Consider the following 23,447-nt stretch of genomic DNA (forward strand, 5'->3'; position numbering starts at 1 on the left):
CCCCCCCCGTGTCCTCACTCAGTGCCTGACATTTGTTTTTTTGTTACTAGGGTTTGAACTCAGAGCCTTGCATTTGCTTGGCTTGCTTGCACAGCTGGCACTCTACCACTTGAGTATATGCAAGAGAAGTTAGGCTGGCTATAGAAAACTGTACCCTTTCCCTGGTTGGATATGTATAATTTTGAATGCAAGTCATATGTTTACTGGTTTTTCTGCTCATGGATGTAGCTCTCACTGTGAACTTCACCTGCCAGGATATTCCGGAAGGACAGACTTGCTTATGTACTTCAGATAGGTCACATGATTCCTAACACATAATTATTATAGCCTGTGTGGAAGTATACACATAGATGGATTTGAGTTAGAATTACTTCATAGCAAGTAAAGTGAAACAACAGATTAAATTATATAGAAGTAACATATAAAGTCTCTGTCTTTCAAAGCTCTAAGGGTGGAAGATAGATCTTATGCCCAAATCATTGAAAACATGCTTGCTAGGGCAAACTGTGGTGACCTCACAAGTCTGTGTGTTAAGTGTGTTCCTCAGGACAGTCTCATGTGTCACTCAGCCCCCACTGTGTCCCTGGGATGACAGGAACCTTGATCCTGGAGCCAGGAGTGCCTGTTCAGGACTCCCGTCATCTAGCATAGTCTGACTAGAGTACACCACCTCCCGTCTGGAGCCGTGAAAGGGGGAAAGAGCCGCTTCGCTTGTCCTCAGTTCTTTTGTTGTTGGTCGTGGGGCCTGGGTGCTGTCCCTCAGCTCTTCAGCTCAAGGCTGGCACTCTGCCACTTGAGCCACAGCCCCACCTCCGGCCTTTTCTGTTTATGTGGTGCTGAGGAATCAAACCCAGGGCTTCATGCATATAAGGCAAGCACTCTTCCACTGAGCCACCTGCCCAGCCCCTTGTCCTCAGTTCTTGTAGCCTCTGATGTTTGCCCAGAGTAAGGCTCTCTGTTCAGTGTGGACACTGTGGCCGTGTTACTCATCACTGAACTGGATGAGTGCACACCACACACCGTGGTGGGATCAGAGCTGGGATCTGATGCCAGAGGTTCCTCTGGCACTGCTCTGGCCCAGCACTTGTGGTGACTTCAACTCACCTAGGAAAAGCCTCGCTTTCTTTGCCCTTCCATGCTTTTAATTTTGTTCTGGGTAAATCATGACTGCCAACAAGCCACAGTAAGCGAGCCTTTCTTAGCATATATTTTATTGAGCTATTTATTGTTAAATATTTACTTTGAGGCACATGGTGTATTTTTACAGTTTCTCTATTCCCATCCTATACAGAGGGCCCTCGCTCCATTGTAATTCCACAGGGCTAGCTCAGTTTTTCCTGTCTTTTATTCTCAAATATCTTAAATCCTCTTTTCCAAAACAATGCTTTCCATATATTGAGTTGGACAAACCAAAGGCCATGACGTTTAGTTGCGTTGAGTGCTCAGTGCTAACTAGTAAGAGACTTGGGTCTGGTTAGTACTTCACCACACTAACCAGCATCTAGGGTACTCCCTTAATTCCTTGTGCTTTGCTGTCTCTCCTTGTGATAGTAGTTGATTAAATTTAATAATTTACACTATTTAGTGGTTAATTTATGAATTGGATACAGAAGTTCCATGACAGAGACGTGCCAAGGAGCAGCACAATCTCTTCTCTGAAACTTGCATTGTACTTAGGAAAGTGAAGCACAGGGCAGAGGTGCCTGAGGAGCACATGTAAACACATTCTGGGACTTGCATCTGGGACAATATATGTCTCCTAGACCTGGAGAAGATCTGATTTCAGAGAGCCACAGAAGTACTGTGTGTTGCTGACCAAATTCACTTTCACTAGTGAGAAAGAAGCACCTGTTCATCACACAATTCTTTCTGGATTTTTTTACCTTTACCCTTGGCGTGGTGGGGTGGAAGTTTCAGGTAACCCTGAGGAACAAGGAAAAAGTACTTGGGTCTGCTAAAAACACTCTGAGGAACTTCCTGAAAGGCTGAGTCTAAGGGGAGGATATGGCAGCCCCAGCCTCTTCTGGGACCTGCCCTATGCATCTCTTCATTTGCATTCCTTGTAAGATCTTTTGCAGTAAATTGGTAAACATGTCTCCCTGAATTTTATGGTTACTTGAGCAAATTAAATTCAACTCAAGGAGGGTATTGTGGGAACTCCAGCTTGTACTGGTTGGCCAGAACACAGGCTGCAGTTGGTATCAGGGAAGCAGCTCACCTGTGGGGTCTGGCACTGACACTTTTGTCAGGACAGACTTGGATCAGAGGACATGGTAAGAGAACCAAATGTGAATATGATGTACCTGATGGCCCACTCATGTTCCCCATTTTTTTTCCTCTCTCTCTTTCTTTCTTTCTTTGTGCTGGTCCGGGAGCTTAAACTCAGGACCTGAGCACTGTCCCAGGCTTCTTTTGCTTAAGGCTAGCACTCAATCACTTGAGCCACAGTTCTGTTTCCTGTTTTTTTGGTAGTTTAGTGGAGATGAGAATCTCACAGACATTCCTGCCCAGGCTAGCTTTGACCCTCAACTCTTAAACCTCAACCTCCTGAGTAGCTAGGATTACATGAGACACTGGTGCCCAGCATGTTCACCATTTCCTATAAGTGCTTTTGTTGCTTTTCATCATAAAGGTGATTACACTCTTACCAAAGTGTTAGTGTTGATGTTCCAGCTTGTTTGTCAAAGCTCTAGAGGCCTGCACCTCACCAGCCTGCATCTGTTGCCTTTGGCCTGCTGCTGGTCATTTCTGCTCATTTCTACTCCCTGCCCTTAATTACTTGTTCTATTCTTTCTTTGTATTCAGCATTTTAAAAAATTCCACATAATATATGATAAGTATCTTTTGTGCCTACCTTATTTCATACAAGATAACGTCCTCCAGTTCTATCCATGTTGTCACAAATAATAATGTCCTTTTAAGCCGTGGGGCACTTCATTGTAATATGCCCCATTTTCCTTACTATCTTTCCCCTTATGGATCCTTTGTACTTTTCATATCTTAGCCACGTGAACCATGCTGCAGTGAACATGGCATACAGATATCTCTTCAGCATATTGATTTCATTGCTTTGATACAGAAGTGAGGATGCTGTCTTTGCTCTATTTTTATCTTCTAGAAAAGCTTTATAGTGTTTTCTATAGCAGATACACCATTTTTCACTTTTCCACCAGTAGTGTACAAAAGTTCTCTTTTCCTGTATACTCTTTTTTTTTTATTGTGAAAATATCCTACAGAGGAGTTACAATTACATGGGCAAGATAATGAGTACATTTCTCATCAAGCATTGTTGCTTCCTCCTTTGTTTCCACTTCGTATCCCTTCCCATCTCCCCCCACCCCCCACCCCGGCCCCCTCTGTATACTCTTGTCAGGATTTGTTGTCATCTCTTATCTTTTTGACCAGAACTGTCTCTAAGGTAATATCCAAGTTGTGATTTGCATCTCCTTGATAATAAGTGATGTTGATCAGCTTTTCATATATCTATTGGTTATCTTAATGTGTTCTTTGGGGAAGCATCTGTTCATTTTCTTTGTCATTTTTTTTGGGGGGGAGGGTTGGTTGTGGGGCTTGAACTCTGGGTCTGGATGCTGCCCCTCAGCTCTTCGGCTCAAGGCCAGCACTCTACTGCTTGAACCACAGCACCACTTCTCATTTTCTAGTGGTTTATTGGAGATAAGCGTCTCACGGACTTTCCTGCCCGGGCTGGCTTTGAACCGCAATCCTCAGATCTCAGCCTCCTGAGTAGCTAGGATTACAGGCGTGAGCCACCAGCGCCTAGCTCTTTGTCATTTTTTAAACTGGGTTGTTTAACTGATTATTTGTGTTCCTATGAGTTTGCACATAAGCCTCATCAAATATATAGCTTACAGACTTCTTTTCTTCTAGCCATAGGCTTCCTTCTCTTTTTACTGATTGTCCCTTTGCTGTGTAGGAGCTTCTTAGTTGAACTAGCCCTACTTATTTATTAAATTGCCTGAGCTTTTGGTATGATACCTCAAGAAATATGTGGGATTTCAGCTCTAGAGAGAAGCTATTCCAAGAATAGGAGACAGATAATCAGGACCAGTTTGCTGGTTGAACACAAAGAAACACTAGTAAAACAGTTAATAGAAATACAGGTTTTAGAACAGGGCTGGGAGGGAGGTTACCAGGAATTCAGTGTGCTATAGAAGACACATTCACTGAGTCAAGGTGGGCAATGTGCTAATTGTAGACAGTGCATTCTGGACTGTTTTGCTATCAAGAAGAAAGAAAAATCATGAATGAAATGGATGTGGAGGATATCACTGCAGACCCCCACCACAAGTGAAAAAAATACAGTGAAACACTGCAAGCAGCTCTAAGACACATCATTCGGCTACTTGGATGCACAGGGCCAAGTCCCATGAAGCACAGATGACATAACCCCATTTCATTGCTATTTCATGAAAGTAAATTCAGATTTCCAAACAAAATATCAATAAATTGAATCTAGCAATAAGTAAAAGTAATGGTAGTGGCCCCTCTTGAGTGAAGGCGTTCAGGATAACTTTAAAATGTCACGATATGCAACAAAAACCTTTAATTTTCTCACTGTAGCCAAAATATGTAATCAACCCAGATGCCCCTCAGTGGATGAATGGATCAAGAAAATGTGGTATATATACACAGTGAAATTCTACTCATCCATCAGAAAGAATAACACTGTATTATCTTTAAGGAAATGGAAAGACTTGGAAAACATTCTATTAAGCGAAGTAAGCCAGACCCAGAGAAACATATGTTACATGGCTTCCCTTGTCTGTAGTAACCAGAATGTGCCTATAAATCTACAAGTAAACACACTGGATTGTAAAGGACAAAAATACACGGACATGATAAACTATACAGGTCTCTAGGCACTTACACATAGTGAGCCCAAAGGAGAGGGGCACACAGGCACAACAGCTAGCTGCATCTGACCATATGAAATACTTATCAAAATGCCAGGAAATGGAAAAAGAGCACTTTTGTTTTCTTTCTTTGTTGCAGTTTTTGTTTTCATTTCCTTTTGTCTTGATTGTTTATCTGTCTTTGGGAGGGTCAGGGGAGGCACAGAAATGGTGGGACAACGTGGTAAACAAATGTAGTAGTGATACTGACGAGACACTGTGTTGAGATGAACTACACTGTTTGTGATGGGGGACAGGAGGGAAAAACTGGGAAAGAGCAAGGAAAGGGGCGACATTGTTCAAAAAGAAATGAGCTCTGACCTATGTAACCAAAACCCCTTTATACATCACCTTTATAATAACAAATAATTTTTAATGTTTGATTAACTATTAATCCTGGATAATCCTGGTTCGTGATACTTACCTTAAAATAATGATTAAACTTCTCTTAGTAAGTAAAACCTTGCTTAGGAAGGGGATAAAACATCTGTAACTCCTTCCTAGTTCATTTGGTTTCATAAGCTATTTTAGCACATTTTAATGAGCTTGGGCAGTATGATCAAAGTGTAGGTGCCCCAAAGGGACTTGCTTTTCTTGTGCTTAACTTGCTACTGGTCACTTGGACATTGGCCATGGTGATACCTGTGTGGGGTTACCACAGCCAGCCAGGCTCACGCTCAGAACACCAGTGATTATCCTCATCAGGAAGGACTTGGCAAGGAGAAGAAACGCTTCATGTTACCATGACATTCTTAATTTGTAACATTAGCAGCCATCAGCCTTTTGGGTTATATATGCATTTTATTTTGAAATCAAATTTTTAAACTAAGGTTTTTAGCTGGGTACCTGTGTTTCACACCTAAAATCCTAGCTACTTAGTTTTGGTTTTTTTGGGGGGGTCCGGTTGTGGGTCCTGAACTCTAGACCTGAGCACTTATCCCTCAGCTCTTCAGCTCAAGGCTAGCGCTCTACGACTTGAGCCACTTCTGGCTTTTTTCTTTTTGTTTATGTGGTGCTGAGGAATCGAACCCAGGGACTCAGGCATGCAAGGCAAGCGCTCTACCAATGAGCCACCTTCCCAGCCCAATCCTAGCTACTTAGGAGGCTGGAAGCCAGCCCCAGCAGGAATGTCCATGAGACTCTCATCTCCAAGCAGCAAAAAGCCCAAAGTAGAGATGTGGCTCAAGTGGTAAAGCACTAGTCTTGAGCAAAAAAAGTTATGGGACAGTTCCATGGCCCTGAGTTCATGCCTCAGTGCTCACTCGCTTGCTCTTTTTTTCTCTCTCTCTCTCCCTTCCTCTCTTTCTCTCCCCCCTCCCTCCCCCCTCCCTCGCCCCTCCTTTTCTCTCTCTCTTTCACACACACACACAAATATACACAAATGAGGATTTTAGTCCTACATCAATATAGTTGCATTAGCAGAAACACCGCTTACTCATATTTAAAATGATGCCTTGTATGTTCTCCCTCTCCCTTTGCTTTAAAGAAAGTTTTCTAGATGGGTGCCGGTGGCTCATGCCTGTAATCCTAGCTACTCGGGAGACTGAGATCTGAGGATCGCAGTTCAAAGTCAGCCAGGGCAGGAAAAGTCCTTGAGACTCTTATCTCTAATAAACCACTCAGAAAACCAGAAGTGGCGCCAGGCTCAAGTGGTAGAGCGCTAGCCTTGAGCTAGAGCTGAGGGACAGCACCCAGGCCCAGAGTTCAAGCCCTGCAACCGACCAAAGGAAAAAAAAAAGCTTTCTGGAGGAGTAAACCCAGCAGTAAATAATCTTGCCAAGTAGCCTGTCCATCTCCCCCCAAGCCACAGTTCTGCTTCAGGCCAGTGGGCCTTTCTTTCTGGAGCCTAGACTTACAGGACCAGACCACTGAGTGACAGGTCTGTGTGCAAACAGGCCTGAGCAAACATCTACAGCTCATGGGGGTAGAGGGTGAACAAATGGGCTCTCTGATGGGACTCCGCGCATAACTCCCTTCAGTGGAGCTTGCTTGCAGGGCCTCTTGAAATCAACCGAACTGATGAGATCTGGTATGATGTCCAATGCTAAATAAGCAAGCATCTTTTCTGAGGAGTTAGCTTTGCAGTATTGAGCCTCCTTCAGGCACTTCCTGTATACAGTTGATTCTGTTAGAACTCTGTGTGATTGTTTTGGTTTCTGTGTGTGTTTCTCTTTGCAGCTAGATTATATTAGTCCCAGAGCTGTACAGCTTGGGTCCCTCTTCATCCGTGGCCTCACCACCCTGGTGCTGGTCAACAGTGCGTGCGGCTTTCCCTGGACCATGAGTGAGTTCATGCCTTGGAACGTGTTTGATGGCAAGCTTTTTCATCTGAAGTACTTACAATCTGAAAAGGGATATGCTGTGGAGGTTCTTTTGGAACAAAATGTAAGTTGTTCTTTGTTTTGTTTTTTGTTTTATGTTCATTAAACAACAGTAAGTTTGGAACCAGTAGCTCTAGTCATTAGGAAGATGAGGGGTTGCCTATGCTAATGGTTCCAGGGCTTTAGAAAAACAAACCTACTCCCTAGAAATAGCTCGTTATTCTAGGCTTCAAAACTTCCTAGAACTAACATGCTGACTGCACTTATATTTCTACAACTTCTTTCCTAATGGGTTCAATTGTTCCAAATACCAGAAACATGCAACTGGTAGCATCAGCATCCGTATCAGTATCAGCTCATAGCCTCCTAGAATGTGTAGCATGTGTAGAGGGGAAAACTGTGCTCCCTCAGAGGAGCCTTCTGGACACCCAGTGAGACCAGACACTTCTGAAGGCCATCCGTGTCCAAGGGGACATTGGCTGCAACTCCAGTTTTCTCAGTACAGTTGCTACATTATTCCTGGAAGATTTCCAAATAAGGCCTTATGCCAAGCTCATTTGGAATGTTTTATTACCCACAGGGTTGCAAAGGCAGTATGATCATGAGAGCCTGCTGGATTGTTAGATAAAACACTACAGGCTTTCACACCAAAGGGAAAACATTTGATGGTGTGTTGCCATCACCATTTCTCACCAAAACTTAAGGACTGTAAGTGCTGAGAGCTTAGAAGTAACCTGTCCTGCACAGGCAGCAAAAGCCCTTGTATGCTTTAGAAGACCTCACAAACAAGAAGGGAACCTGTCCTTCAGAGGTGGCAGTGGGAGTGGAGCTGCGAGGTCACGCCATCCGTCACTTCTTTTCTGTGTACCTCAAGGTATTTCGGGCCAGCATCATAACCTGGGTGCTGTGTTTCTGAGGCACTCATAAGGGAAGCCATCTCCTAAGGCACTGTGGCCACACTGAAGGACTGCAGCCTTCCTCTCTAGCATAGAGTGGACAGCCACCCTGGTTGGGTGTCGTTGGGGAATGGTCCCCCTGTGGGCTGTGTCCCGCTGCCCCATGTCGGACCCTGCTGACTGTCATAGAATGTGCAGCGACTCTCACTTGCATCTGATCTATCTCCAGAGATCTTGGCTCACCAGATTCCAAAACCTGAAGGCAGTGGTCTGCAAAGCTTGTGGAAGGGAGAACCGACGCATTGTGGGCAAGTCACACTGGACCTCTCACCACACAGGTAGGCAAGGCTCAGGCCCTCTACCTGTCACAGATTCTTCTAGGGCCCATCTTGGGTCAAGGGTGGACCCGGTGGCTTCCTGTGTCTTATTAAAAGAAAAAGTTCCTCGTGGGAGGCAGAGATAGGAGGATTTCAGCTCAAGCCCAGCCAAGGCAAAAAGCTGAGCCTGGAATCTGTGGTTGATACCTGTAATCCCAGCTCCTTGAGAGGCTGAGACTGTTGGGATTGCAGTTCAAAGCCTTGGACTGGAAAGGACAGTCTAGGCGTGTTATTGTAGCTGTTGAGAGGCCTAACATAGATGAGTTACACCCAGGCATGTATCTGAGTAGGACGTGAGACCCTTCCTCAAAAATTAACAGTAGAAAATAGGGCAAGAGATGTGATTAGAGTGCCTGCCTAGCAAACACAAGAACCAGAGTTCAAATCCCAATCCAGGGTTGAGAGAAGCTGGGCCCTGTGGCGCATGCCTCTGTGGACCCTGCAGGCAGAGAGGAGGTTTGTGGTCGAGGGCAGACAGGCAAAAAGTGAAAGGCCCTATCCAAAAACAATAGGATAGCAGAGCACTCCCCTCAACACGGTACCACAGATAAATGAATGAACAGCAGCCAGAGCTTTACACCACAGGCTGGCTGCACACTTACTGTGTGGCCTGTTTGGAGCTCTTCACCTGTTTACATTTTCCATTATTCATACTACTTTTATGTGCACTGTTCACTGACAATAGAGAATTCTAAATAACATACTCAATTATAGATCAAAATGTAATTGAACTTTAGATAAACTTTTTTCCTCAAACCCTTTCATCACTCCCCTCTTTACCAGCAGTGATCAGGGTCTGTCAGGTAGTATCTTGATAGCATTTCAAAGTGGTAGATTTAAAAAAAATTTGAAGCCAGGTGCTGGTGGTTCAGGCCTGTAATCCTAGCTGCTTAGGAGGCTGAGATCTAAGGATCATGGTTCAAATTCAACTTGGCCTGGAAGGTCTGTGAGACTGGTCTCCAGCTAACCCCCAGAAAAACCAGAAGTAGTACTGTAGTTCCAGGTGGTAGCGCACTAGCCTGGAGCAAAAAGAGCTCAGGAACAGCACCTACGCCCTGAGTTCAAGCCCCAGGACTGACATAAAAAAAATTGATAGAAATGAAAAAGTATCTCATTGATAGTCTCATGGTGTACATCTTACTAGGATTTCTTTTGTTAATGAGCCTTGTTTTATGGTTCTGGGGCCTGAACTCAGGGTGTCACACGGCCACGCTGGCAGTCTACTACTTGAGCCCCTCCGCTATCTTTGCTCTGTTTTTGAGATAGCGTCGCTTTTTGCCCAGGCCAGCCTGGACCACAGTCCTCCGCCTTATGCTTCTTGTCATGACTGAATTTGCACCATTGTTGGCCTGTTCTTTTCCATGTATGAGGTCTTGTGAATCTTCTTGCTCCGGCTAGCCTCAGGTGTATGCTACCTGATCTCTGCCACCAATGCCAAGCTGCTAAAGAGGTTTTAAATTTTACTTTTCTGTTTCCTCCTTTGTTTGATATCTATACCCTTTTTTGCTTTAATTATTTCTGAGATTACTTATGCTCTGGCCAGGTTAAACCATAGTCCATCTGTGCCCAGCTGCTTGTTGAGAAGGGGTCTCACTTATGTTTTGCCTGTGCTGATAATGAACCACAATCTTTCTGATTTCAGAATTACAGGTGTGAGCCACTGTGCCAGCCTGTAGTACCTCATTATTTTTTGTGATGGGGCAAGAAAACTTACCTCAAACTCTGCCCTCTGAGCTGTCTTCAGGAGCTCTGTCAGCCTTGCAGATTTCATCTCAGCAGCTTTGTGTGGCATGATCAGCAATCTGCCCAGCCCTACCACACTTTGTCCATGGACTATAATGGGATGGTGGCTGGGACGTGAAGCCATTACCAAGAGGAAAGCATCTTTTCCACACTTTCCAAGTCCTTTCCTGCTACCAGCTCCAGATGGAATTTGAGGCTGTAGAGCAAAAACTTTGCAAAATTACAGTGAAAGTCTACCACATTCTTTCTTTCTTCCAGTTTCCTGTTGTCAGCAGCCAGAGACTCAGAATGTACTCCAGACTTAAGTTCCTAATTGAGATTGCTAGAGAATAGGACAAGTGGAAAGGGACTTGCTGCCTGAGGCAGCTTTGGCACATGACCATCATCATAGGAGCTTGCCTGCCCAGACTCCCCCAATCATGCTGTCTGATGCAGTAGGCCTCCCTGTGAGTTTGCTTATAGAGCCACAGCCACTCAGAGCATAAGGCCAGCAGGAACGCTGGGTACTGTGCATGTAAAGACCTCCGTGATTGGAGATGCTTCCTGTCTTTGCTGGAAATAGGTGCTTACTGGACAAGTGAGGGGCTCAGTGATGAGGATGGCGACCCAGGCATCACTGAGGAACTGACTGCTGCAGCTACAGCAGGAGAAGTCTAGTGGTGGCACCAGAGTTAGATTTATGTGCATCATCTCAGTGGGGAAAACAAATAAGTAAAACAGGGAACAGGGAAGGTTCGTTAGGCAGAGCTAGCTGGAGGAGGCTCTTTACTCAAGTGTGGAATTGGACATAGGCACTTAGGATGGTGGCTATTCCAGCGGTGGACAGAAATGGGACAGGTCAGAGGCTGTCCCAGGCTCCAGGCTCCAGGCGGCCCTTGGGAGATGCTACAGTGATCCCAGCAACCTTTTCCTCTCAGCATATCATAGCTGCGGTACTGTTTTTCTCACTAGTTGTTGGAATCTCAGGGTTTGTGTTGTGGGCATGTTAAGTGGATTCTTGTGCCCTGTATCCACAATGTCTCCTAACAGAATGGGAACTGAATTTCCAAAGAGACTCAAATATGCTACAAATTGTAGCACCCAATGGTCTCCTTCCTAGGTTCTGTGGTTAGTTTTTTTGGCCCTCTTTGTAGAACACTATCAAATTTAAGTATGTGTTAACCAGGCACCAGTGGCTCACGCCTGTCATCCTAGCTACTTAGGAGGCTGAGATCTGAGGATTGTGGTTCAAAGCCAGCCCAGGCAGGAAAGGCTTTTACCTCTAATTAACCACCAGAAAACTAGAAGTGGAGTTTTTGCTCAAAGTGATAGAGTACTAGCCATAAGCAAAAAGAGCTCAGAGACAACACCCAGGCCTTGAGTTCAAGTCCCGCAACCAGCACCAAAAAAAGTATTAATGAGTTTGTGAACAGAAGGTGCTACAGAGAAGAGCATCTACCCGGATAAGCAGAATGAAGGGACCAGAAGTGTTCTCATCTTTCTCCTCTGTTAGTAGAAGCAGCTTCTGGACCCATTGCCCCTGGAAGCAGGTCTAGGGGGACCCTGAGATCCCATTTTGAAGGCACACAATAACAAGTTCTTCTCTGGGCTCTTGTTTCTCCATACCCACCTTGAACAAATGTCAGAACCTCCCTTTTGGCTTTGAGTGCAAATTGAGCCAGTCTGGGTTCTAGCTGTCAGTCTGCATATCTAAGAGTTCATCCTGGCCCTCGTGAACACAGCTGCTGTGCTGATATGCTTGGGATAAGACATGTGCTGTGCTGCTAATGCTTGGACCATATTTCCACAGGGAGATGGGGGAGACAGGGCTCCAGTTCCCACAGGACAAGCCCCACGTACAGCCATTCCAGACAAGGACAGCCATGGAGAGACCAAGGTCTGTGGAAGAGGCCACCATACGGGTGCCAACTTCTCATTGTTTTTTTTGCTGAAAGTTTTTCCTTTGTTTCAGAAAAGGTTATGTTTATGTTTATGATTTTAGGAGGCAATTCCTCACTTAGTGAAATAGAAACAAATAATTGCCCTACTTACTGCTGGTCTATCCTTCTTTGCCACTTATTTTTTAAAATAAATCCAGCTGTTCAGAATGCAAATTTTGTAATGTAGTCAGTGAAAGGCTCTTACAAAGGTTGCATATAGAAAGTTCATCTTATGGTGACAAAAAGCACAAATAGGAGTATTCTGGTATCTTGACTTTTTATACATGCAATACATATGTCTTTTTTATTGTCTGTATTGTGCTGAATTTGGGCCTGGGCGCTGTCCCTCAGCTCTTCAGCTCAGGTGCTCTACCACTTGAGCCACAGCACCACTCCTGCCTGTTTCTGCTTATGTGGTGCTGAGGAATCGAACCCAGGGCCTCATGCATGCAAGGCAAGCACTCTACCACTGAGCCACCTTCCCAGCCCCCCACCCTTATAGATTTGAGAGCTAAACTAGATGGACTTTATATTACTTAAATTTATCCTTTCGTACGAACACTTTTTAAATTTATAATAGTTTTTATTTTTGCAATCGAAAATCCTGATAGAGATGTTGCTCAGATTGCTATCCAGCATAGCAACCCTTCTGCTTTGGGCACTTGTGGCCGTTTTTCTCTGAGAACCGCTGGTACAGGCCTTCTCTGTGACTGCTGAGCAGAAGCCTCTTGAGTCTGCAGGCTGCGCAGACATCAGAGCCCGCCACATAATTCAAAAGACACCAGAATTTCTGATGTGTGTCTGGAGATGGCATCTTCAGTTCCATCAGTGTAGATTTACATTGGCTTGTTATTTCCTTGAGCTAGCTGAACCTGTAATTGTCCCAGCTGGACCTTTTACAACAGGCCTTTCTCTGAGTCTTTCTAGCACTAGGAAGTGAATGAGGCTCCCATCACTTCATTAGCAGTAAATGACCAGCACACCTGCTCCTACAGTGTAACTTTCCTGGTATCCCAGTGTATTGAGATTGCTTTTAATTCAGGAGATGGCTGCAGTTCATTGGGCTAAACCACAGAAGAGGGAGACCAGAAGATCTGTGACAGAAGGACATAGCTTGAGAAGGCTTCCTGGGTGTGCCAAGGGTTAGTACAGCTCTGACCAGTGGGAGCAAGATCTGCTAGGTAGAGCAGTCAGGCCTGGGCTGCTTCTTTTTAAATTTTCTATTGTTATGATAAAAAGTCAGGTAGAGTGCACATATTGTTGGACAATGCCATCCTCTTCCCTTGCTCTTTCCCAGTTTTTCCCACCCATCTCCACCCACAAGTTGTATAGTTCATTTTCAACATAGCACCTATTGATAACCATGGCTGCATTTGCTCACTCTTTGTCCCTTTATTGCGCAGCCTCCCCTTAAACTCCAACAAACACAGAACAAGAAGAAAAGAAAACAGATTTTAGAGGAACTGACTTTAACTTTTCACCATTAAGTATAATGCTGACTGTAGGCTAGTTGTATAGTCTTTCTTGTATTGAAGAATGTTCCATAGATCCCTAGTTTCTCCAGAGCTTCCATCATAAACGGGTGTTGAATCTTGTCAAATACTTTTTCTGCATCTATGGAGATGATCATGTGGTTCTTGTCCTTGCTCCTGTTGATATGTTGAATTACATTAATTGAACCAGCTTTGCATCCCTGGAATGAATCCTGTTTGATCATAGTGTATATTTTTTTTCGATGAGTTGTTGAAATTTATTGGATGAATTTTATTGAGAAATTTTGCATCAATGTTCATCAGAAAATTGGGTCTTTAAGTTCTCTTTCTTTGATATGTCTCCGTCTGGTTTTGGGGTGAAGGTTATGCTGGCTTTATAGAATGAGTTTGGTAGTGAACTTTCCCTTCCCGTCTCATTGAAGAGCTTGAGGAGTATTGGAGCATGGTTTTCCCCATGTGTCATAACTAGAATAGGTCTGATATTCCTAGCAGGGGGTCACAACAGCCCAATTACTAAGTGCCTAGAACCATACGTAATAAAGGGTGTCATCATGAACTCCAAGAATTGGAAACAAGAGGCTTTTATTATGTCCTATATGCAGTTATTTCTAATTTTTGTTTTAGTTTTCTGTACCCTTTGTCTTGTATGTAAGTGTATGGGTGGAAGGGAAAGGTAATCACAGAGACAGCAAGACAAAGAATGAACTACTGCAACAATATCGCTCACTAGACACTATGTTGGAAATGAACTATACATCTTGGGGGGGAGGGGTTTAGGGAAGGGTAAGTGAAAGAAGATGAGGGAGAGAGGAATAGTGTTTAAAAAGAAATGTACTGCCAAGCTCCAGTGGCTCATGCCTGTAATTCTAGCTACTCAGGAGGTTGAGATCTGAGGATCATGATTCAAAGCCAGCCCAGACAGGAAAGTCTATGAAACTCTTATCTCCAGTAAACCACCAGAAAACTGGAAGTATGTGGCTCAAATAGTAGAGCGCTAGCCTTGAGCTGAAGAGTGCAGGGACAGTGCCCAAGCCCAGAGTTCAAGCCCCACGACCAACAAAAAAAAAAAGTACTCATTACCTTATTTATATAACTGTAACCCCCTGTTTATCATAAAGATATTTAAATAAATAAATTATAGCCATACCAAAAAAAAAACAGCAAAAAGAAAACCTCCTGTTTCCATTTCCAGGAGTTCATTTCAATAAATATTATTTTGTATGATCAGATGCACATATGCATTGTGACTTTCGATTCCTCTCCTAAGAGTGTCCTCATCTGGTCTCACTGTGCATGAATGCCTAGAGACCTGCATAATTTACCATGCTCCAGTGTCTTTTAGACCTAGCCTCCACATAGGAGAGAGACCATGCACCACTTGTCTCTCTGAGCTTGGATTACTTACCGTGATTTGTTCTGGGTCCATCCATTTTCCTGCAAATGACATAATATTCTTTTTTTTTATTTATTGTGAAAATACTGTACAGAGGGGTTACAATTACATGGGCAAGATAATGAGTACATTTCTTATCAAACGTTGTTGCCTCCTCCTTTGTTTCCCCTTCCCATCCCTTCCTCCCCCCAACCAAAGGTGTAAAGTTCATTTTCAACATAATGACTTGTACCTCTCATTGTTGCAATGGGTCCACCTGTATCCCTATTTAAGCGATTTGTTTTTTCCCTTCCCCTCCACAAATTATACCAACATCAAATACAGTGAAAGCAGGGTTACACTGTGGGGGAGGGACATACAAAGCAACAAAGAAATCATCTTATAAATGTGTTAGAAACAATCGCATGAAAGAAAAAACATTTGAATACATATCTTAGGGTTCATTTCCCTAACATCAACTTATCTGACCCTTTCTGCTTGACTCAGACATATACTAGTTATTGCAAATAAGGGAAACCATGGGGCATATGTTTCTTTGGGCCTGGCTTACTTCACTTAATATAATTTTTTCCAAGTCTTTCCATTTCCATGAATGGGGAAATATCATTCCTTCTGATGTAAGAATAGAATTTCACTATATATATATATATATATATATATATACCACATTTTCTTGATCCATTCATCTACTGAGGGGCATCGGGGTTAATATTCTTTTTTCTGGTAGCTGTATAAAATTCTGTTGTGTATAGGAACCACATTTTTTGATCCACCCAAAACAGCCCACTCAACTGGGCTGTTTCCACAACTTGGCTATTGGGAATAGTGCAGCAGTGAACACGGATGTGCAAATGTCTTTATGGCATTGCTTCTCTGTGTGAATTAGATTGAATGATACCAAGAAAAACATGGGGTCCAAAACAGCACCCTTCCTCACCCCTGACTGAGGTATCTCAGAAGATCTCCATGGCAAGTAGTTTTGGCAAAGACCTCGAGGAGGCAGAAGCAGCTGGAGATGTGTGAAGGAGACTCCAAAGCAGAGGCCAAGGCCAGCAGGAGGCCCACCCCTGGGAGCTGACTTCAAAGGATGCGAGTGGCGGCAGGAGAGAAGTGAGCCCCAGGAGTGCTGGGAGCTTTAGACCTTCCACAGAACATGACCTAGTGGAGTATAAGCAAGTGCTTGGCATGGAGCAGCCTCCGGGGCATGCAGCCTAGCCATCTGCACATCCCACTCCGGACGGCAGCAACAGGACTGCGACCTGGTGCACGTGGCCTCTAGATAAGCAGTCAGCTACACGTGGGGAAGAGCTGTGCGCGCCTCCTTGCAGAAGCCGCTCACACAGACGCCCTTCTTGTTCCTACAAAGGAGCAAGAAGGTCTTTCTCTGCCGTTTCACTGTCTGAATTAAGGTTGCCTTCGTCCAGAATTTGGGCTCAGGTGACAGCTGTCAGTATAGTGGAGAAGAGGCAAATGGAATGAGCACACTTACCCAGCTGGAGGAGAGAACTGGTCTGACACTCATCAGCTGGAGGAGAGAGCTCACCTGTCCTGAAGTAATTGGGTCTGCACACAGAATATCCTCTTGATTATTAGCAGCTGGCCCTGGAGCTCTGGCGCTACATGAGTTTTGGGGGGTGGTCCTTTTGCGTGGTGGATGAGCACATCGTAAACCATAGCACCTCATGGTGAGTTAGACAGATGAGCTGGTGCTGCCCTCAAGCCAGACCTGCTCATATCAAGAGCCGGGGTTTGCAGGATGGTGAGGGCTGCAGCGGCCTGCCTCTCTATCTTGTCTAGATGCTACCACGGTGTAGCTTTTTACAGGCAGACCTGGATCAGCACCTACCCGCAGGTCGTAGCTGTGCCCAAAATGCGTCAGATGTTAGATTAATTCTGATGTGTTTGTAAATATTTATGTGGAATTCAAGCTAGTGCCTGAGCTGTGGTTGTTTATTCAACAGCATGGGAAAAGGTCACAAGTGTTAGCGTATTTCCCTTCCTTAGTGCTATGGAAGAGAATACAGGGACAGAAGATAAAAAAAAAAAAAAAAATGGTTTCTTTAAATTCTGTTAGCAGAGAACACTGAGAGTGGCCAGAAATTTTTCCTCACTGAGATGGAAACGAAGCAGTGACTCTCCCTGGGACAGAAGGTCCCTGACAGAGAGGAGGGCCCTCTTCCCAGCGCTCCTTGAGGTAGTCCTCACACCATTGATCCTGTGTGTGTTTGTTTGTTTTTGCCAGTCCTGGGGCTTGAACTCAGGCCTAGGCACTGTTCCGGAGCTTCTTTTTGCTCCAGGCTAGCACTTGAGCCACACACCAACCACTTCTGGCTCTTTCTGTTTATGTGGTACTAAGAGCTTCATGAATGCTAGACAAACACTCGACCACTCAGCCACGTTCCCAGCCCTGTTAGGTTTCTGTGTGTCAGATAGATACAGAATTGGGCAGTGGAACTCTAGACTGGTAAGAGGACGGTGCTGGCCTCTGCGGGACCTGGGTCTGTCCCTGGGAGGGAGGCAGCCATGCAGTGGGCTCCTCAGAAGAACGAGGTATCTGACTGGGAATACAGATCATCAGGACCCAGAAGCCTAGGCCCTGGTCAGGTTTGAAGGACAGTGCTAGGCTCCAAAAAGTACAATTTCTTGGAGGTGACCCTCTCCAAATGTGGGGCTCTTCAAGAGTGCTTTTCCTACCCCTTTCTGCTTATAACAGAATTGTAGGCTGCTGAGAAGAATTGCAGACATAATGAAGGCTGGGCACCGGTGGCTCACGCCAGGAATCCCAACTACTCAGGAGGCTGAGATCTGAGGATCACAGTCCAACAACCACAAGAAACATCATAAAGGTCTTCTCTCTGCTTTAAGTCTTACCTCCTCCAGGAATTTCCTGAGCTTTGTGTCCCAGGTTCCAACCCTTTGTTACTGAACATCACTGCCCTTACAAGCACTCTGACACTCACTGAAGGAAGTCTGGGTGGCTGTGGGTTTCCTGACAACGTGACCCCACATCACTTTATTGTACGTGTACATGCCTTCCATTGTCAGTCCCCAGGGCCATGGTAGAGACTCAAGTCTTGGTCCTCGTTGGACTCTGCGAGTGACACTGAGCTCTCCATTGTGTGCACACATCTGCAGTACCCATTTCAACTTACTTACGTAAATTGAAAGCGGTACACGTTTTATTTCAATGTATAAATGTAGATAAAGATAACTAGAAACAACATGCTGCACTTCCTGACCCAGACAGGAGTAGCTGAGGAGGCTGTGAGCAGCACATCATATAACTGCAGGCACCAGAGGACACAGGGCCCTAGTCTGTGAGAAGACTCTGCCACACATCTGATCCATCTCGCAGTGCTACACTGAGTGGCGTGTCTCCTGCAGGCCCAAGAGGTCCCAGCACCCACACAACCGTGCTGAACTTCAGGATGCACTGGGTGTTCCTAGGCAGGCTGTATCTGGCTTCCTGTCTAAAGAAGCACACTTGCTTCTGTGCCAATCAACTTGGAAACAGGAACATAAGAATTGGCTCCTTCCATGGTATCATGTCGTAAGGATGATGGGTTTCAATCGTCGCCGTCCACAGTGCATAGGCATGTTGCTGTGCCGCAAGTGTCTGATGTTGGGTGTTCTGTGCAAAGGGCTTGTTGCACATGGTTGGTCTGTGGATGTTGTTAGAGTCAAGAGTAGTATTCCAGGTCAGGCAGTTGACTTTTTATCTGAGAAGTGCTATGATTGAATTCTGGGCTACCACATTTTTGGCTGGCTTCTACCTGTTTTTTGTATTTCTTGGAGAAGAAAGCAGTCTCCGTAGAAAGTTGTCACTATTTAGAGGACAGAAGCAACCAAGACAATTCTTTATATTAGAATAAAACTCTGTGCCTCATAACGCAAGTGCCCAGTCTATGTCATAATTGTCAAGTTTCCTTCCAGAGCCTGGACCTGGCTAGGCAAATGTGGAGCTGGTGGGTGGGGAGCTGAGGCAGCAGGGACCCAGGACTGAAGGCTGCTGGATGGGGTGCACTTCAGGGGTGATCAGCATCAAAGCTTGGGGCCCAGCTAACCTGTGAACAAATGGGAACCAGAGAAGGCTTTAACTTCTTTGCTGTCACTCAGCCCAGCTGGTGAGCTGTTAAATTCCACAGTCATTCCCCTGTGATTCTTCACAGAAGTTCCTTCTCATGGTAAAGCTTGTGCTCTTTTAGACTACAGGGTGGGGAGGAAGAGTAATCGAGAAGCCTTTTTTTTTTTTTTAAACAATCAGACCTCACACTTTGGGGTCATCAAGCAGGGCGTGTTAAGGTCACGCTTCCATATGCCAGAGGAAAACCAAAAACGTAAAGATGCATAGAAAAGTACCATTTTAAAGGTGTGCATGGATAAACCATGACCTTTTCACTGGAGGTTAGTTCTGCTCTCAACATCCTTGGCTTTCAGAAAGGCAGGAAGTGGCCAACCACAGTGGAAAACCACACGTGGCTCCTCAGAGAGCCTCCCAGCCATCTGCATATGAATTTCCATTTCCAAAGTCATCAGCAGAAATAAATGTCTAGATAATATGCAGATGGTTGGAACTGGTGTTAAGAGGAACATTTTTGACAGTTTTCTTCCACTGAAAGCACTACCTCCTAATTAATTGCTTCCACTTTAATGGAATAATTATAGAAGAAAATCTTAATGACAGGTGGCCACAACTGAAAAAAGGGTAAAGTTCTGCTCTCCAAATACAACGCAGCATACTATTCATGCATATTCAGAAATGTGCAGCTTTTTTGTTTGAGTATTTAGAGAGATGTCATTCTCATTTTGGGTTTTGTGTGTTTGGTTCAGGAAGCAGACAGTATGAGTATGACCACTGGAGAAGGTACTAGGCCTCATCCAGGTAAGCATCTCCCTCTCCTGCATCTTTGGAAGAGTTGGTTCATAGCTGAGTTTCTACACTGAGTTCTAAGAGTTCACAGGGTTAATTAACTTGGTGCGTTCTCCTTTCTGGGATCAGCCAACTCAGTGCAAGACATCTTTGCTTCCTCTGGAAAGAATGCAGAGAGATCAAGGCCAGCGTGAGGATCTCCTCTCCCGCAGAGCAGCTGGAAAGAGGGAAGCATGCTCTTTTCACTATTAAAAACGTTTGCTGAGTTACTTCCACAGGCTGTGCTTGATTCCATGCTCCAAAGTGATGGTTACTATAGGATCAGTCTTTGCTTCCAGTATATAAGACATCGTGAATGTTTTTCTTGAAAGAATAAATTAGAATTTAATTGTACCTTGCCTTTAAAAAAAATACCGGATTATGAGGACATTTTCCCAAATTATTAGTCTTTGAAAACATGGTGTCTAATTAAAGTTCATTTTTATTTATTTATTTTTGTCAGTCATGGGGCCTGAACTCTGGGCCTGGGCGCTGTCCCTCAGCTCAAGGCTCAAGGCTCTCCAGCCTTGAGCCATAGCTCCACTTCCAGCTTTTTCTGCTTATGTGGTGCTGAGGAATCGAACCCAGGGCCTCATGCATGCAAAGCAAGCACTCTACCACTGAGCCACCTTCCCAACCCCATTTTAAAAAATCTGTCTTAGCTGGGCACCGGTGGCTCACGCCTGTCATCCTAGCTACTCAGGAGGCTGAGATCTGAGGCTCACGGTTCAAAGCCAGCCCTAACAGTAACATCCATGAGACTCTTATCTCCAATAAACCACCAGAAAACTGGAAGTGGCGCTGTGGTTCAAGTGGTAGAGCACTGGCCTTGAGCTGAAGAGCTCAGGGACAGCGCCCAGGCCCAGAGTTCAAGCCCCATGACCGACCAAAAAAAATTTTTTTGCTTTAGTTATTTTTTCAGATAAGGTCTTAATTTTTTTGCCCAGGGCTTTGGATCTCCATCTTCCTACCTATGCCTCCTACACAAGTGACTGGAATCACGAGTGGCTGCCACCTTGCCTGGTCTACTGGTTGAAGTGAAATCTCACTAACTGTTTCTCTGCATCTCAAGTAACCAGAATTACAGATAGGAGGCTAAAAGTTCTATTTTCTCCTTATTTGTGTAACAAATAAATTTCTCCTTACACTGAGAGTTGACTTTCTTTCGCAGTGTCTACATACTGACTTGCCAATAAAATACTTGTATTCATTTAGCTCCAGTCCACACAGGGTCTCTCTGGGCTGCCTCTGCTGCCTGTGAATGTCCTTGGCAGACCTTCCATGTTGCTTGCATTGCGACTTACTCCAGTCTCCACTGTAGCTTCATCTCCAATCACTGCTCAGGGGGCTGCTCACAAGGACTTTGTTTTTTGTTGTTGTTGTTCCTTTTTGTTTTTTTTGGGGGGGGGCGAGTCTGGTCATGGGGCGCTGTCCCTCAGCTCTTCAGCTCAAGGCTAGTGCTCTACCACTTGAGCCACAGCGCCACTTCCGGCTTTTTAAATTTTTGCTTATGTGGTGCTGAGGAATGGAACCCAGGGCCTCATGCATGCAAGGCAAGCGCTCTACCACTGAGCCACCTTCCCAGCCCTCTCTCAAGGACTTTGATTCTGCCCAGAACCAGAGGAGGCCAAGGCCTCCCAGGACTTCATTTTAAATGACTTCATAACTCCTATATTATGCATGCCTGAAAAAAAAGTATCCCTTGGACAAGATCACTTTCTGCTGTTTACTCAAAGCAGTTCTACCTGGAACATGGCTGCAGATATCTGAACTTTTGGAAGCATCTCTAGGCGTGCCTGTGTAAGCAGGGTGCCCCATGAGCTTGCTCCTCAAAGAAACACGGTGGAACCTGTGACCTGTGGAGTCGTGGTATTCCCTAGCATACCTTCAAGATACTGTTTTTATATTGTCTTCAAAGGTACTTTTAAAGGTACTAGCCTCCTTAACAACCATATCCTCCTCAGCTATAACTTTATGTACATTCCTTTTCTGCAGGTTTTTCAAATCTTTCTACTCCCCTTTTTTTTTTCTCATTCTCACAGTGAATTTGGCTATAAGCAGTCAGTAAAACCCTTGCCATCATCTTCTACAATCTTTATGATGCTCCACCTTGAAATTTCCTGTGTCATATAACCCAGTCTGTCCTTACATTCTACCTCCCACAAAGGCTCAACACACACAGAAAATGTAAACAGTTATTTGCGAGAACATGAATGGCCGCTAGTCCAGTTCCCAGTGCCCCACCTCCATCTGAAATGACTTCTCTCCACATTTCTCTTGGTGTCCTGCTGGCATCCTGGTCTTCTGAGCTCCCATGACAGTTACCTATCAAGCTCCACTCAAAGCATCCCAGATCATCTGTGGCCTCCAGACTTTTCCCGTCTTCTGCAAACCAATGTCAAAGGCTTTTGAACTGTTTCATCAGGTCTGAGCACAACATCTCCACTGCTGGTACCAGTTTTCTGTTTGTCAGTTTCCCATCACTGATGGAAATCATTCCGAAAACCAGCTGAAAAGGAGGAAAGGACTAGAAATTTGGCTCAGTGGTAGACTGAGCGCTTTCCTAGAAGGCATAAGATCCTAGGTTCAATTCCCAAAACAAAGTGAGAGTGGAGAGACAGAAGACAGTATTTATGTTAGATCATGGTGTCACTTGGCCCCACAAGTTTGTGTCTTTGGCGAGAACAAATGGTGGCAGAGCATGGACTGGGCAAAAGCTGTGCGTCCCATCCATCCTAGGGAGCGAAGAGCGAGGAGGCGCGACTGGGATCTCAATATCTCCAAGGGCATACCCTCATGACCTGCGTTTCTCTAGGTACTGCCTCCGAAAGGCTTACACTTCCTGGTGGCACTTTAGGCTGCAACCAGGCCTTTGGTGCATAGCCTTTGAGGAACACTCCAGAAAGAAACCTTATCAGGAATGATGAAAAGTTCTGTCAGAAGTTTAGTCTGTAAAACACTCAGGAGTCCTTGGAGAGCCCCGAGTGCCATGTGTAAAGGTAGTCTGCTGAGCACAGTCCTGGATATCTTGGATGCCTCTTAGAGTTGTAGAGCTGAGACCCAGGCACCTGTGGTCTTTTATCCAAGTCTGACCACATAGGAAGAGTTTCCACACGTGAGCACACATGGATCCAACATGCACAGGAAGGAGACAGACATCCAGAGCTTGCCTGCACCCTTTTGTCCCGGATATAGCCATGAGGAATCAGCGGCCAGCACCAGACCTATGAGGTTTGTTCACCTGGTGGTTGTCTTTGTACCCACCCCACAAAGCAGCCAAATCAAGTTTGTCCTTCTGGTCCCTCAAGGGTGCCCTTTGTATTGTGTCCTGGCCAATAAGTAATGGAGATCTGTTGAGTGGGTCCTCTGCTTGGTTCTCCCTATCACTTCAGGCTTGTGGGTAGAGGGCCGATGCATTTGTCATAAGTCAGGAGGATTTGGAACGCATCTCCATGGCCTTTGGGACAGAGATCTGCTCAAGAC

General features: G+C 45.0%; 1 protein-coding gene across 1 annotated transcript in view; it reads left to right on the forward strand.

Moving 5' to 3' along the window:
* Positions 1-21,019, forward strand: part of Fam120b (family with sequence similarity 120B) — a 38,271-nt gene extending 17,252 nt beyond the window's left edge. The window contains exons 5-9 of the mRNA XM_013036636.1: positions 7,092-7,298; positions 8,360-8,468; positions 12,040-12,126; positions 19,886-19,937; positions 20,912-21,019. Of these exons, the coding sequence (XP_012892090.1) occupies positions 7,092-7,298; positions 8,360-8,468; positions 12,040-12,126; positions 19,886-19,926 (444 nt within the window). The 3' untranslated portion in view covers positions 19,927-19,937; positions 20,912-21,019. The remainder of the gene's footprint in view (positions 1-7,091; positions 7,299-8,359; positions 8,469-12,039; positions 12,127-19,885; positions 19,938-20,911) is intronic.
* Positions 21,020-23,447: the final 2,428 nt, after the last annotated feature.

This window comes from Dipodomys ordii, unplaced genomic scaffold, assembly GCF_000151885.1.
Source record: "Dipodomys ordii isolate 6190 unplaced genomic scaffold, Dord_2.0 Scaffold320, whole genome shotgun sequence".
In the NCBI taxonomy this organism is placed as follows: domain Eukaryota; kingdom Metazoa; phylum Chordata; class Mammalia; order Rodentia; family Heteromyidae; genus Dipodomys; species Dipodomys ordii.